At 36.3% G+C, this 13,702-nt stretch overlaps 1 protein-coding gene across 4 annotated transcripts in view; it reads left to right on the top strand.

Moving 5' to 3' along the window:
* Positions 1-13,702, top strand: part of LOC122402921 (GRAM domain-containing protein 2B-like) — a 51,669-nt gene that overhangs the window by 10,579 nt on the left and 27,388 nt on the right. For all 4 annotated transcript variants that reach the window (XM_043406114.1, XM_043406115.1, XM_043406116.1 and 1 more), the window contains exon 3: positions 744-929. In XM_043406114.1, the coding sequence (XP_043262049.1) occupies positions 744-929 (186 nt within the window). The remainder of the gene's footprint in view (positions 1-743; positions 930-13,702) is intronic.

The following is a 13,702-nucleotide window of genomic DNA, read 5'->3' as shown; positions in this document are numbered from 1 at the left end:
CATCGAATTAAAATTATTCTGCTTTTCTTTATAATTCGAAACCTCGTGAAATATATTGTACACAAAATACGATCGATCGATAACGAATCGTGCAGGAAATCACGTTCGTGGAGATTTGTATTAAGAGCGCACGGTTTTAAAGCATTATCGACGCAGATAATCTCACGTGTTCGCGATTATGTTCCTTTATTCGATAAAACACGATTAATTTTCGTATAAAATGGAAGGTCGATGGCGGGTCATTTTTCACCCACACTGAAGCTTTCGGAATATCGTAATTAAGGACTAGTTTCTTCATCAAAATTGCTATTTATACATTTTAAAGTAGTACATTTATTTGCATGAATTTTGCATATAGAAGATTTGGTTTTAAACTTAATTTTGACGCAGATAATCTCACGTGTTCGCGATTATGTTCCTTTATTCGATAAAACACGATTAACCTTCGTATAAAATGGAAGGGCTTCTGGAAAAATTGCTATTTATATATAAAGTAGTACATTTATTCGTTGCATGAATTTTGCATATAGTAGATTTGATTTTAAACTTAATTTTGACAAATGTTTCATTACGTGAACACTTTCTAAAACTTTCTTCCGGTTTACTCGGTGCAAATGGCTCTCTCTGTGTGCAACGATGCATACAAATGTCTTCTGTGTGTTTGATTAAAAGATTGAAGGTGGCAAATCATTTTGGAGGGAAGGATTAGGTTTTATATTGACGAAATTTGATTTTTTTTGCAGACCTCGTGGCGGAGTAGGACCTGAGCCTCCGCACAGCAGCGACAGCGATGAATACTCGGCAACTCACGGCCATCAGCAGCAAGTGGGTCATGGTCATGGTCAAGGGCAGGTGGATGCGTGCAGCGTGCCTAAGGTCCACGTGTCGGGACCACCTAACAATGATGAATCCTCTTCCATCATCAATGGGTGAGTTTCTTCCTAATCCTGATAATTACTAATTCACATACGTACAGTTACACCCACTTCTACAATTCATATACACTATAATGAATCACTGTAAATGAAGAAAAGCTTGTTTCCTATCTTAGAAAACTGGTACATGTTGGATTATTAATAAATAATCCTTCACAAAACTGAATCTAACAGTGAGAAACACTGTCCATTGTCTGTAGTCGAAGGTTCTAGGGGCCTGGGTCTGTCTTTGTCATCGAAGGCAAGGGAAATAAACACGATGCAGGCAATGGTTTCTTTCATTTTAAGTGGACACCAGTTTTCCTTTTTAGGGGACCTAAGCGTCGCGTCACTTCTTGTTCAGTTTTAGCAGAGTAAAGACGTCCTTCGAAACCAAAGAATAAACTTTCATTTAGTAAAAGAAGGACTACTACTTTTTCACCCAAATCCAACAAGTCACAATGAAAAATCGAATAAATATTATTTTGATAAGAGTTCAGTTTGGTAAGAGCTGTTGAAATATAAAAAAAGAAAAGTGTAGATGAATTGGGGTGAAAAGCTTAACGGATGTTCCTAGTCGGTGGTTCTTTTCGCGATGCTCGAGTGAAGCTCGCAAATCATTTGTGTCTGACTCCCTGTTATACGGTTCACACTCAATTGACCCTTTTTCCAAATGCACACTGGTCATCCATTACTCACGAGCACACACGCCGCGTTAAACCGATTAAGCATTGCACAGAAGCGGTTCAAGTTACGATATAATTAATGTTTACAGGAATGCATAGGCAACAGAGTACATTTAATAAGCAAGCAGTTCGATGGTAAATTCTGTTGTAATTTTGATAAGCACTTTGAAGTCTTATTTGAGACAGTCTATTATTGGATATCTATTAAGCCATAAATCCGAGCTGATAATCCTGGCGATTATTTTGAGCAAAGTGTATAAGGATTACGTGATCTAGGCCTCATGCATGATAGATAAAGAGAACGTCTTAAAATAGACAAAAGGAAATAATTGGATAGAGAATAACAAGGGTCACTCCGAAGGTGCATGACAGCGGCGATAGATCACTAGGCCTGCAATTTACAGTACTGAAAGTCCCTGAGAATGAGAATGAAAATTAATAAGTCGGGTTTAGCTAATCGTGAGAAAATTATTCTGAGAATATTAGACTAATTCTTCGTTACACAGACGTATATTGTGATTTGTTTCTTTTGTGGTCGAAAAGAAAGCTTTATTTATGAAATAGTAGAAGTGAAGTCTACGTTTTTCATTTTAAAAACCAAATAGAATAGAAACGTTCTGTAAATATATTATTGGACAAAAAAATGTTCCATGATTAAAAGAGTGTGGCAAATGTTCTATAGGGTATCCTTGAAATAACTGCTCACCTTGAGGTTAAAAGAAGGTGGTTCTTTTTGAGTTATAAATACATTTTACAACGATGCCTAGAAAATATTCAATTAAAAATAGTCCTTTGTAATAATTGGAAATTAAATATTAGATGTTGCATTTCCAGAAATCATCGACTTTGCATATTTTAATAATAGTCGATGATTGGCCATAAGCGCGCGGTTTTCACTTCCGGAAAACGGTGCTTTCATGATAATACGTTCGTGCAAAGTTAGATTAATGAATTTACTAGCCGCGCGATGAATTATTAATCGTGTGTGTTAGTCGAGCAGTTTGAAGTTTCAAGCATCTAACGACGCACATTTATTTTGAATGAAAACGTCGATTAAAATGGCGGCTTTATCGAACGTACAATCTCGAGAATAATTACAACTCAGTTCAATCGAATTGAGAAACTTTTAATAACAGTACACTGTCCAAAATATTTGCAGCTGTTCTGAAAAAATTATTTTTGGCTACAGGGGTCAATTATAATCATTTTTGATCAATAGACACACCTTCGAAATCCTAATCATTTTCGAGAAAAAAATTCGACAAGTTGTGAAATTTTTCGACAAAATTGAAAAGTTTCAAATCGTTCTGGAAAAAATATTTTTGATAACGGGGGTTAATTACAATTATTTTTTGTCGATAGACATATAGTCGAAATCCTACCCAGTTTCTAGAAAAAAATTCGAACAGGTAGACAAATTTTTCGGCTAAAAAAAAAATTTCAAATCATAGTGAAAAAATTATATTTAGTTACAGGGGTCAATTATAATCATTTTTGGTCATTAGACACACCTTCGAAATCCTAATCATTTTCGAGAAAAAAATTCGACAAGTTGTGAAATTATTCGACAAAATTGAAAAGTTTCAAATCGTTCTGGAAAAAATATTTTTGGTTACGGGGGTCAATCCCAATCATTTTTGGTCATTAGACATATTTACGAAATCCTACCCAGTTTCGAGAAAAAAATTCGAGAAGGTGTGACATTTTTAGACGAAATTAAAAAGTTTCAAATCATATTAAAAAAATTATAATTAGTTACAGGGGTCAGTAACAAGTATTTTTTATGAATAGACATACCCTCGATTTCCTACCCACTTTCGAGAAAAAAATTCGGGAAGATGAAATTTTTCCGCGAAAAAAAAATTTTCCAAATCATCCTAAAAAAATTATTTTCGGTTGCAGGGGTCGATTACAATCATTTTTTATTATTAGTCATACCTTCGAAATCCTACTCAGTTTCGAGAAAAAAATTCGAGAAAGTGTGAAATTTTTGGCAAAATTAAAAAGTTTCAAATCATATTAAAAAAATTATAATTAGTTACAGGGGTCAGTAACAAGTATTTTTGGTGAATAGACATACCCTCGAATTCCTACCCCCTTTCGAGAAAAAAAATCGAGAAGGTGGAGAAATTGCAGTTCGACAGCCACAACTTTGAACGTTAATAACTTTTCAACGAAGCCTCAATCAACAAATTAGTATTCTTGATTTTCGCCTTATTTTGGACCCTAGAATCTATCATTAAAGTTTTTTCCAGGAATGACCGAACACTGAATATTCAAATTGTTAATAAATTATGGTCGTAGTTTTCTTTCGAAAAGTAAGTATCGAAACTATAAAAGTAACTTTGTTAGTTTGCATTCGCGCGAAAAATAAAGGAATTCCGCTCGTCGTCGTTCCATAGAACGGTACTCGCGGTATACACCGTTACACGTCGATGAACCGATTTCCCATTAGTAAATAAGCTTTCGGGATTGGTCATTTATTTTTAGAGCAACTTTTATACACTCAAGGCTGCGGCATCTGTTGATCTAAAAATACGCGGCGCGGAAATTCTTTTTTACTCCCGTGTATTGATTCCCCTTACGGTCCTTCGATAAATGTATTAACATCGTACGTGCTTGTATCCGAAAAAATTCGAATAAAACGCCTCGCGGACTGGACGGGATTAATGGATCTGGGTGCCCCGGATATTCGAACGGAATAACTGGGTCCCTCGCTTTCGATGCGATCGATCTATCACCGCTCCTATTTAGGACACATTTGGAAAATTTCTACTCGATATTATTTATTCAAATATCGCGCGATAAGAATTTTGCTTTGGACGAATACAAAATTACCGCGAAAAATAGGAACAAATGAAACTAATAATCTTTTAAAATGTATTTGAAACTTTGGTCTCGTCGAGGGGGTGGGAGTGATGGTAGAAAATTCTCAACCCTTTTGAAAATTGTGTTTCGACAGCTGCTTCAAGTGTAAAACTTAAAGTACGGTGGAACAAGTGGTCTCGCGCCTCTTGCACGCGACAGAAGGGGGGAAAAACGACAAACCGAGGTGGTTGCCTTCGCGAATGCGTGCAGGAATGGAACGCGTACGTTCATACATACGTACATCGAATATTCGTTGCGTCACCATACAGCAGTGCTTCTCAAACTTCACTAAAACGCGACTCGTTTCTACAAAACACACTAGTTTCATCTAATTCTTAATTCGTTTATCCTTTAGTGTTCAGTCAATAATAAAAAAGATTTATTCAGATCGTACAATTCCCTGTATTTTATAAATTCTATTATAATAATTTATGAGGGACCTACGTAGAGGCTGAAAAATATTAAATATGTAAAAATTATTCCATTTCAAATTATTATATTTATGTTTTATTCGTTGAACGACTTTAAGGTTATTCGAAGGATACCCTTGTTTTTTTAATAAAATAAAAAATTGTTTACCTATGGAACTTCTTTATTTTTGTTATGACTGAATGCTGGTAAATCAATAACAATATTTTTTCACGTGGCTTTTTTGTTACATAAAGAATTGCAGAATTCTCCAAAACAGAAGAAAATCATAATTTATGATAAAAAAAATCACAGTGAAATCTTGACAATTTTGTTTAGAAGTTTTCTTTTGCATATTTTTGTATTTCTGTGCTATTTTGGTGATCGAAGAACATTGATCAATTTATTAAAGAACAAGAATCGTCAGTGGAAAGTGGGACGAAGATCTTGACTATTCTGGCAGTCATCCGTTGCCTCTTCTCGCATAGAATGACATTCTATGGCTTCTTAATGTAAGCTTTTGATATTAAGGTTAATCTCTCTGATCCACTTTTAGCCGGCGTTGTAGTTATTGCAATTTTAGACGGTACATCCTACTTTCGATATCGCGCTCATTCCCGAGGTAATAAGCTTTTACGAGTAGAAAATATTTATAGCGAAACGATTGCCTGAATCGACTGTCCTCTATCATCGTTATTTTCCTTCTATTTACTTGTTTCGAGAATAACCTGGATCAAAGTGAGAATCGTCGATATAACTTGTATAATTTGTCCATACTAAAACGCGTTAAAAAAATGTCGAGTATCTATTTGGAGCAAATTGTTTTAGCGCCACAGATAAGTGATGTTTGTAAAAATAATTATCGCGCTCGGGTTCACAGCGAGTGCATAACTTTGCCAAACATCGGCGTTACGCAACATTGCTACCACTTGTGACTAGATCTAGACAGAAAAAGAGCTCTGTATAGACGAGCTTGATAAGATCCACGGTACCGTTGAATCGTAAACAACGCGTCGTTTCTGATATCGTCACATCTCTCTCTCCTTAGTAATTATTCTCGACATTCAGATACTGTATAAATCTCTCTACTGTGCTGCATTTTTTAGTCTCGTATGCATAAAAAAAATTAACGAAACAACGGTAGAAATTGTCAAGGTTTTTACAAGATCTATATAACATTTCGATACGTTCGATATCTGGTATAAATGCTTCAGTATTGATTGAATATCGATTCCATCACTAATCCTCGCTAACTGCTATGATAGAAACATAATCAATCATTTCTTCCATGCAGAATATCTTGTAATTAGTATGGTAATATTCTTATTGAATTTCAAAGAATTCGATTCAAAATATAACACAGAAGTTCCTGTTTTCGTTTGTCACGCTCAACCTAGTTTTCATGGTACAGCTATTTTAATGTTGCGACTGTTTACTAACCTTCGTAGAATGCGAGAGAAATTTTCTGTGCGGCTAGAAACGCAGTTGAAACTCAAGCTCGATATATCGATCGTCTCGTTCCAGCAGATCTTGCAATTATCCTCCGCAGAGTCTGTGTAAACAATTATTTTAAAATGCAGAGAAATAGCTGACTCGGCTTGCTTCCTTATCAATCATTTTCTGCGATCTCGAAACAAGCAAATTACCTGGGAAACGTTCCGTTCGCAAAATCGATACTCTGCGTACTCCACCCTTCTTCCTCCCACTCGCATAGTTCATTGACATTGTTTGTTTATGTATTATTAATACAAACAGAGTAGTTCTAGTAGTCTCAAATAGAATCGATTTGGTTCGAAACTAGAAATACATGTCCAATGAAATTAAAATCAAATTAGAAAAATAGAGATCGATAACAGATGGTCCAGAAGAGTGGGATCGAACACATCGATGCAGAGTAAAAATTCTCAAAATTTTTAGGAAGACAAAATGAAAATGTGAAACACTTGGTAGAATAAAATATTTATTTGCTGAGAATAATTGAGCGAAAAGTGGCCTGAGAACGCCCCTTTCTGTTAAGGACGCGTTCCTTCGATCGGATCGATAGAAATATGATAGGAAGCCAATTCCTGCGTGACGCAAATCCATGTCGGTTGTCATACGAGGCTTCCGTGGGTTCCGCGGTGTCTGTCGGATTAATTGCAAGCCTTTCCGATGGTTGCTCCCGGCCGTCTTGCTTTTAATTCTCGGGTTAGAGTCTCGTTACACGTTGCTCAAGGATCAGCCTCGAGGCTTTGCGATCTACGTTCCATGGTACACGTGTGTGCATACGTCTGGACACACACGTGCTCTTTTGCACGCGTTTTCCGCGCGATGAGACATCATTTACTGGCACCAGACGACGGAAGAATGGGGACGGCAATTGGGTGAATAAATTACTTACACGGGCGACACTTTTTCACCCAACTCTCGTTAGACAATCTTTTCTTTTTAATGTCTTCATGGTACTTTACAATTTGTAACGATTTAAGTTACGAGGCTCGTGTTCGATAAGTCATTAGAAGAAGGTAAACAAATTACTTTAGGTAGATTTTAAGGGAATAGTTTGCTGAAAATCATAGTGTTCCTATAAACATTTCGTCCACTGTACATTGATATAAATTGAGAATTTTTTAATGAAATTAGCCTTCCAAGAATATTCATTCTGGTCAGCATAAACGGTAGTAGGTACACTGTTTTATGCATTAACTCCGTTTAGTTTAGTTTCTTTCATTCTAAACGATTTTGAAACGCGTTGGAAGTTTCAAGTGCCAGCCACCGGTGGCCAATGCGTTAATCGATCGAATTATTCTGGTTGAAGATGCATCGAGGCCAATCGCTTCGCTCAAAGTGATTTTCCAAGTATTTAGTTTATTCTTCGGAATTCGATACTTTCTTCGTTCCCGAGCATTTCGAGCAGCCGATATTGTGGCCTCGATTAAGTACATTTTATACGAGAAAGTTAGCCAATTCCATTCAAAAAAAGAAATAATAAAAATGCAATATCTAATATTTAATTGAACAATCATTAGAAAGTCTAAAACTATCCTTGCAACGTATTGTAAATTAATTTATTCTTGTTACGTTCACTAAGCGATAATGTTTGATTATGTAAAATCCACATCTGTAGTTCCTTAGATATTACATCGTTGTACTAAAGGGTTTAATTACCCGTTAATAAATGAATAATAATAATATCCTAAAATAATAACTTTATTTTTTAAAAATGAGATATAAACTGAAAAGAAGCTTTAATAGCTCTTTACGTCTCGCTGTACGTATTTTATATATTTAAAAAGTGTGAATTTGAGTACCGCAATTTTGCCGCAACTTTGAGACTCCATTATTCGAGCTGATCGAGACTTATCAGTGGCTATAAAAAGAACATAATACTTTAATACGTGCGTAATTCTAAATATAAAAATGACAGAAACTTTGAAACTTTGAAAATAAATTTAATTAAACGTAAATCACACAGGGTTATACAGGGTGAGCAAACAACCGATACGCGCGTGAATTGAATCGATCGTATTTTAAAATATGCTGTCGACAATATCGCGCTCCACACCCTTAATTAAACGATAAGTTTATTAACGGAGCTATTCATACGGAGTTATTACAACAATGTTTCGATCAGATTACCCCTAACGGCCGGTTGAGAAACATTATCTCATTTTCTTTCCGTTTCGAACTTCGTTCTCCCTCGTTTTCCTCGAATCGACCCCAGAGAGTTATCTGCTTCTATGAAATGGCTGATTTATGATGTTCCGTACGCGAACGTAAACGCCGCTTCCTCCCTCGACGGTAGATAATGACTGCATCGCGAATGCTAACATAATTTTTACGTGACACGTATGTATCTCGGTGGTCAGTATCCGTTGAGAAAGATAACGTCGCCTCGTAACGCTCTAAGCAACTTTCTTCAACAGTAGCAAGATCATCTTTTCCCTTACGCGCCACGCTGAATATTCCATAGGGTAGCTTCGGGTTTCTTCATCATTCTCTGATTAAGCTGCCTATCAGCAAACGCCGTCCATGGAGAAAACCGTTCGATTCTGCATCATCAGGTAAACACATTACATATTTCTCTAGGTATTTGCATAAAAAACGCGGCCAAAAGTCGATTCAAACTTCTTTAATTTCGTTCCTTCTCATTGAGACGAATAGTGTGCTTCGTTGAGATATTCTACGCGTTTCTTTCTTAAACACGCTTTAAAATATATTAAAGTTTTTCAAAATAAGAGCTTTTTATGCATACTGAATTTTGTTACATTTTTATTTGAAAATAATCTATAACTTACAATTAGTAATTTATTTGGTGACTATACAGTTTCATTAACGATTTTATTGTATTTACGAGTGAGTCCTGGTGTTTATATTCTATAAAGTGTCTTCTAACTTAAATATCGGAAGATTTAGGTTTATAATCCAGGGGCAGCATAAAATTTTGCTGTTTTTCTGTGAAAATAAAATTCCTCGGAGGATGAAGGTTGCGAAGAGTGGGAAAATGTTTGCCACTTGGTGTTTATTTATCGTTATCTATGTTTAATAATTGATAGGGCAAGCAAGAGTACGAGAGATCAAGTGTCATAGGATGCTTTTATCTAGTTTCGTATCGTTATCGTTCGGCGCCGATAAAATTCCTTTATCTGCGCGATAATAATTTAACAGAAATCGGGACACAATAATAAAAATCGTATGTATGCGCCCGTTATACGATTGCGATCTATATTTAACTGTCACTGTGCAATTAAAAGAGATTATCGGGTGGTGCAAGGATTACTTATTGTTTGAAAATATAAGTACTTCACGATGTTGATTGTACGATAAAAAAAAAAGTGCACCAGAATACTTGTCGTTTAAATGAAACAAAGAAACATTAACACTAGATTTACGGGCATTGATTACACGTATATTTATCGATACCTTTCACGTTGACGATCACCTTGCAATACGATTTTTCTTTTAATTAGAATATGTATTCGTGCCATTGCATCAATAAAATTCAACATAAGTTGTTGAAAAATAATATTTACGCGTTCTGCAATTTTAAATATGGAATGAAACATCCGTCAAATTTACGGCTTCCGTAAATCTAGTGTTAAATACGTAATTTTCATGCTTTCGAGTATCATAAAGCCCGTAATAAATTGATAATCATTTATGAATTGTGGCATAAAAAATCCAATATCGGTTACGATAAAGGTGAAAATATAGTTCTTTTTTTCCATCGACGCTGATCGATAACGGATATCTAAAATAGCCCTATCAATCCCCCTCCCCCTTTCTCCTTCTTTCTTTCGTTTACCACGTTCGATGATTAGACGCAACGTTAAGATATCCATAACTCAGACTGAATCTAAATATAGGAGATTAGGGTCGGTGGCCATTTTTTTGTCCCGAAGTGTATTTGAAAAAATGTGTTGCATTAAATGGTAATTACTAGACTGCGGGATGTTTATGCATTTTTGGGGAATTTTAATCCTCAAAAAACTACAGAATACTTACATTATTATTATATATATTATATTGTATTATATTGTATTATATTATAGTATATTATATTATTATATTATTAACTTATATTTAATATGCAAAAATATAAGAAATACTTAAAGTACTTTCATTGATTCTATTAATAAAAATGTGAATTTGCATAAAGATCCGCAGTCTAGTAATTGCATTACATTATATTATAGTATATTATATTATATTATTATATTATTAACTTATATTTAATATGCAAAAATATAAGAAATCCTTAAAGTACTTCCGTGCCATTAATTCTATTAACAAAAATATGAATTTGCATAAACATCCGCAGTAATTGCATTACATTTTACGGGAGACCTTACTTATCGACTCTTACAGTTGAATAAATCTAAGATTCTTATTCGTAAAGTTTAGCGAACTCTGTTAATCGTTGGTAGGATGTGTATTTGGTTGTCAGTTGTTTTTGTTTTGTTTTGCGTCCTTCCGTTTCTCGTTATTGGCATCGTGTCTGTTGGTCGCGCGTGTTCGAGGCGACTGGCAATCTGCCCCCAACCCCTCGCGAGCAACGGAAGCGAAGCGAAGACGACGCGATGGGTGACGGGGGCAGGGGGGAGGGGGAGGGACCGGAGGAGAGAGGGAGTTAGGACGAAGATAGTATAGGTGAGAAGGCAGGACATATCGAGCGCTGCCAGCACGGTACGGGTCGACGGTGGCAGTGTCGGACAGAGACACGATTCGGTCGCGTCGTCTTCTCTCGCGTCGCGGTGCTGTCGTCCTCTGTTCACAACAGTTGTCGGTTAGAGGTTAGGAATCGTGTAACCATGGATCGCGCGATGCATAGCCATGCTGTACCCGTCGTTCTCGCGCCGCCATTTTGATCGTCGTAGTCGGTGCGTCGTTCCAGCACGCGAAAAAAGATCGTTACGATCGATCGCGATACATCGTCGCCGGTGAACGATCGCTGCACGTTTATTCTTTCGACACGCGCGCGCGCGCGCGCCACTTCCCACTCCACGATAAGCCTTTCCCGATCATACTGGATGCTTCATTTCGAAACGAGAAACGAGATGTGATGCGCGAGTGCGATAACGATTGTTATGATCCAACGGCACCGTCATTCGCCATCCACGTTGGATACGTGCTCCAGCGAAATCAGAACTGCCGCCAATTCCCTGGGAATCTTTCTCCTCTTGTTTACGGAAGAATGAAGTGAGAAGCGAAGAAAGTAGCCTGTCGGTGAACGGTATCGTTCGATCCTGGAAAAGAAATCGCTTCTAAAAAGTTAAGGACATCATCCGTCTTCGTTAGTTATTTTATCGTCGCGTATCTTCCAATTTTGTGTTACTTGTTCGACACGACTGAAATCCTCGAAGAGGAAACTCGTTGTATGCACGATATCGATGCATATTGCAAACGAATGGCAAACGAGGAAAATCGATAAGCTGCCAGTGTCGTATTCTCCTTCCAATCGCAAGTAAACGACAGAGGGACTGTGTTTTCTTCTTTATATCGTGGTTGTTGGCCTGGCAACCGTATGGCGATACCCTTAAGGGTCGTATCGCAACCCTTGACAATGGCAAACGGTGCACCGCGAATTGTGCGTTTTTCACGCGGCTGTCGAAGCAGTCGTACTAACACGTGAAGAACGAATCCACGAAAAAAGTTCTTTTGTTCCCGATCGATACATTATCGAATGTTTCCTTTTTTTTTCTTTATCGACGCCGAACAACGCACGTCTGAAAACGAGACTGCGTTAAGATCGCGTCTGTCCAAAATACGCACGACGAATACTTAATTAGTGCCTTCGATGACGTGCCATGGATACTAACCTTAAGTCTAGAGAAGGATAAGTTCACTCTTCGGGGCCTTAGCGGTTGGCGAGAAAAAAAAGCCGGCGAAAAGATAACGAGAAGTTTCTTGGAGGAAATACAACGTATAATAAAAGTGCATGGGGGAAGTCACCGCTTCTCTGAAAAAACCTATAATGCTGTGCTTCGTACAAGGATTTTATTCGCGGGAGGATTCCAAGTTACGTCGCTCAAAGAGGTAACGGAATAGCCATTTTCTTTTACTTTTGTTTTTAAAAATTAATTTCTATTTTCATTCATACTTTCGTAAATACAAATTTTTGTTTACGGAAAATATATGTTGTCTGTTTTGTTTAATTTTCATACCATTTGTGTTAAATTAATTGAGGCAACGTTACATGGATATTCGAAAATATTAAAGCAATTTTTTATGGAATAAAAAGTTTATTATTATTATTATTAAAATCATTGTTAAAGGAAATTTCCCGGTTTACTTGAACTGCAAATTTTAAATATGTAATATATTGATACAATAAATAATGAACAGTAAAATTTGTTGATCAAGTGGGTTTTATTCTTCAAGAGTGTATGAACACTTATAGTGTTCGTGTATACGTATACAGAGTGTCCTGAATTGTTTTAAAAAAGCGTGGCTAGATCTTTTTATAAGTGGATGCTTCGAATGGTCATAGGTCGACTTAGCAATTTATGCAGCATATATGCAAAATATCTAGTTCTTACGTTGATGCTCGAACAAAAATCTCTCTGTTAGGATACAAAGATCCGTTTGTGTTTGTTCAGAAAATAGTGTAGAATGTTTTTTACGAGCTCCGTGAGTGCAAGTCAATGTTTTTGTTTTTCTTGGGGGTACGATGTCGCGTAAAGGAAAAGTACGTGATTACATAACAAACAATAATAGCGATCTCAAATACATATATCTCTTATCATATCTTGGGAGGTCGTTGTTATTTACAAAGATTAAAAAGTATATGAAAGAAACGAGTTATCCGCTGATAGAAAATTCTTTGATCGAGATGAAATATCGATCTTTGAGGTTACATTTTTCATCGATGCTGTTTCTAAATAAAATTGATTAAAATTTCTTATAAAAGCGTCGATATTGACCAACTATATTTTTTTTATAATTAAACAGAATGTTCTGAAGAGACTATACACTAAGGTTGTGCAGAATATTTATAATTAATCTATACGCTCTGGAAAGTTAATAAAATTACGTTAAAGAAACACCTAATCGATACCTAGTAGAGCAAATAATATTCCGTGATATTTTACAGGAATGTAAAAATGTTAGACACAGATTTAAGAAAATAAATATTATTGAAAAGCTGGGGAAAGCATTTATCCGCGGTTAGCGAAAATTGTGCGTGAACCGGAAGTAACGTATAATCAGCGGCCCACGCGAATCGCAAATTAAGTGTTATCGGCGACGAATTCACGGATTCACGGATTTTAATTTCGTATTTATTACCGCGTTTGCTTTCGTAATCTGGAGGGGGAGATTTATTATCGTTGAACGCAGTATTTATAC

Source organism: Colletes gigas, unplaced genomic scaffold (assembly GCF_013123115.1).
Source record: "Colletes gigas isolate AHSC1104 unplaced genomic scaffold, ASM1312311v1 Colletes_gigas_Sc00041, whole genome shotgun sequence".
In the NCBI taxonomy this organism is placed as follows: Eukaryota; Metazoa; Arthropoda; class Insecta; order Hymenoptera; family Colletidae; genus Colletes; species Colletes gigas.
The sequence above is the reverse complement of the archived record's forward strand: the minus strand, read 5'-3'. Positions and strand labels throughout refer to the sequence as shown.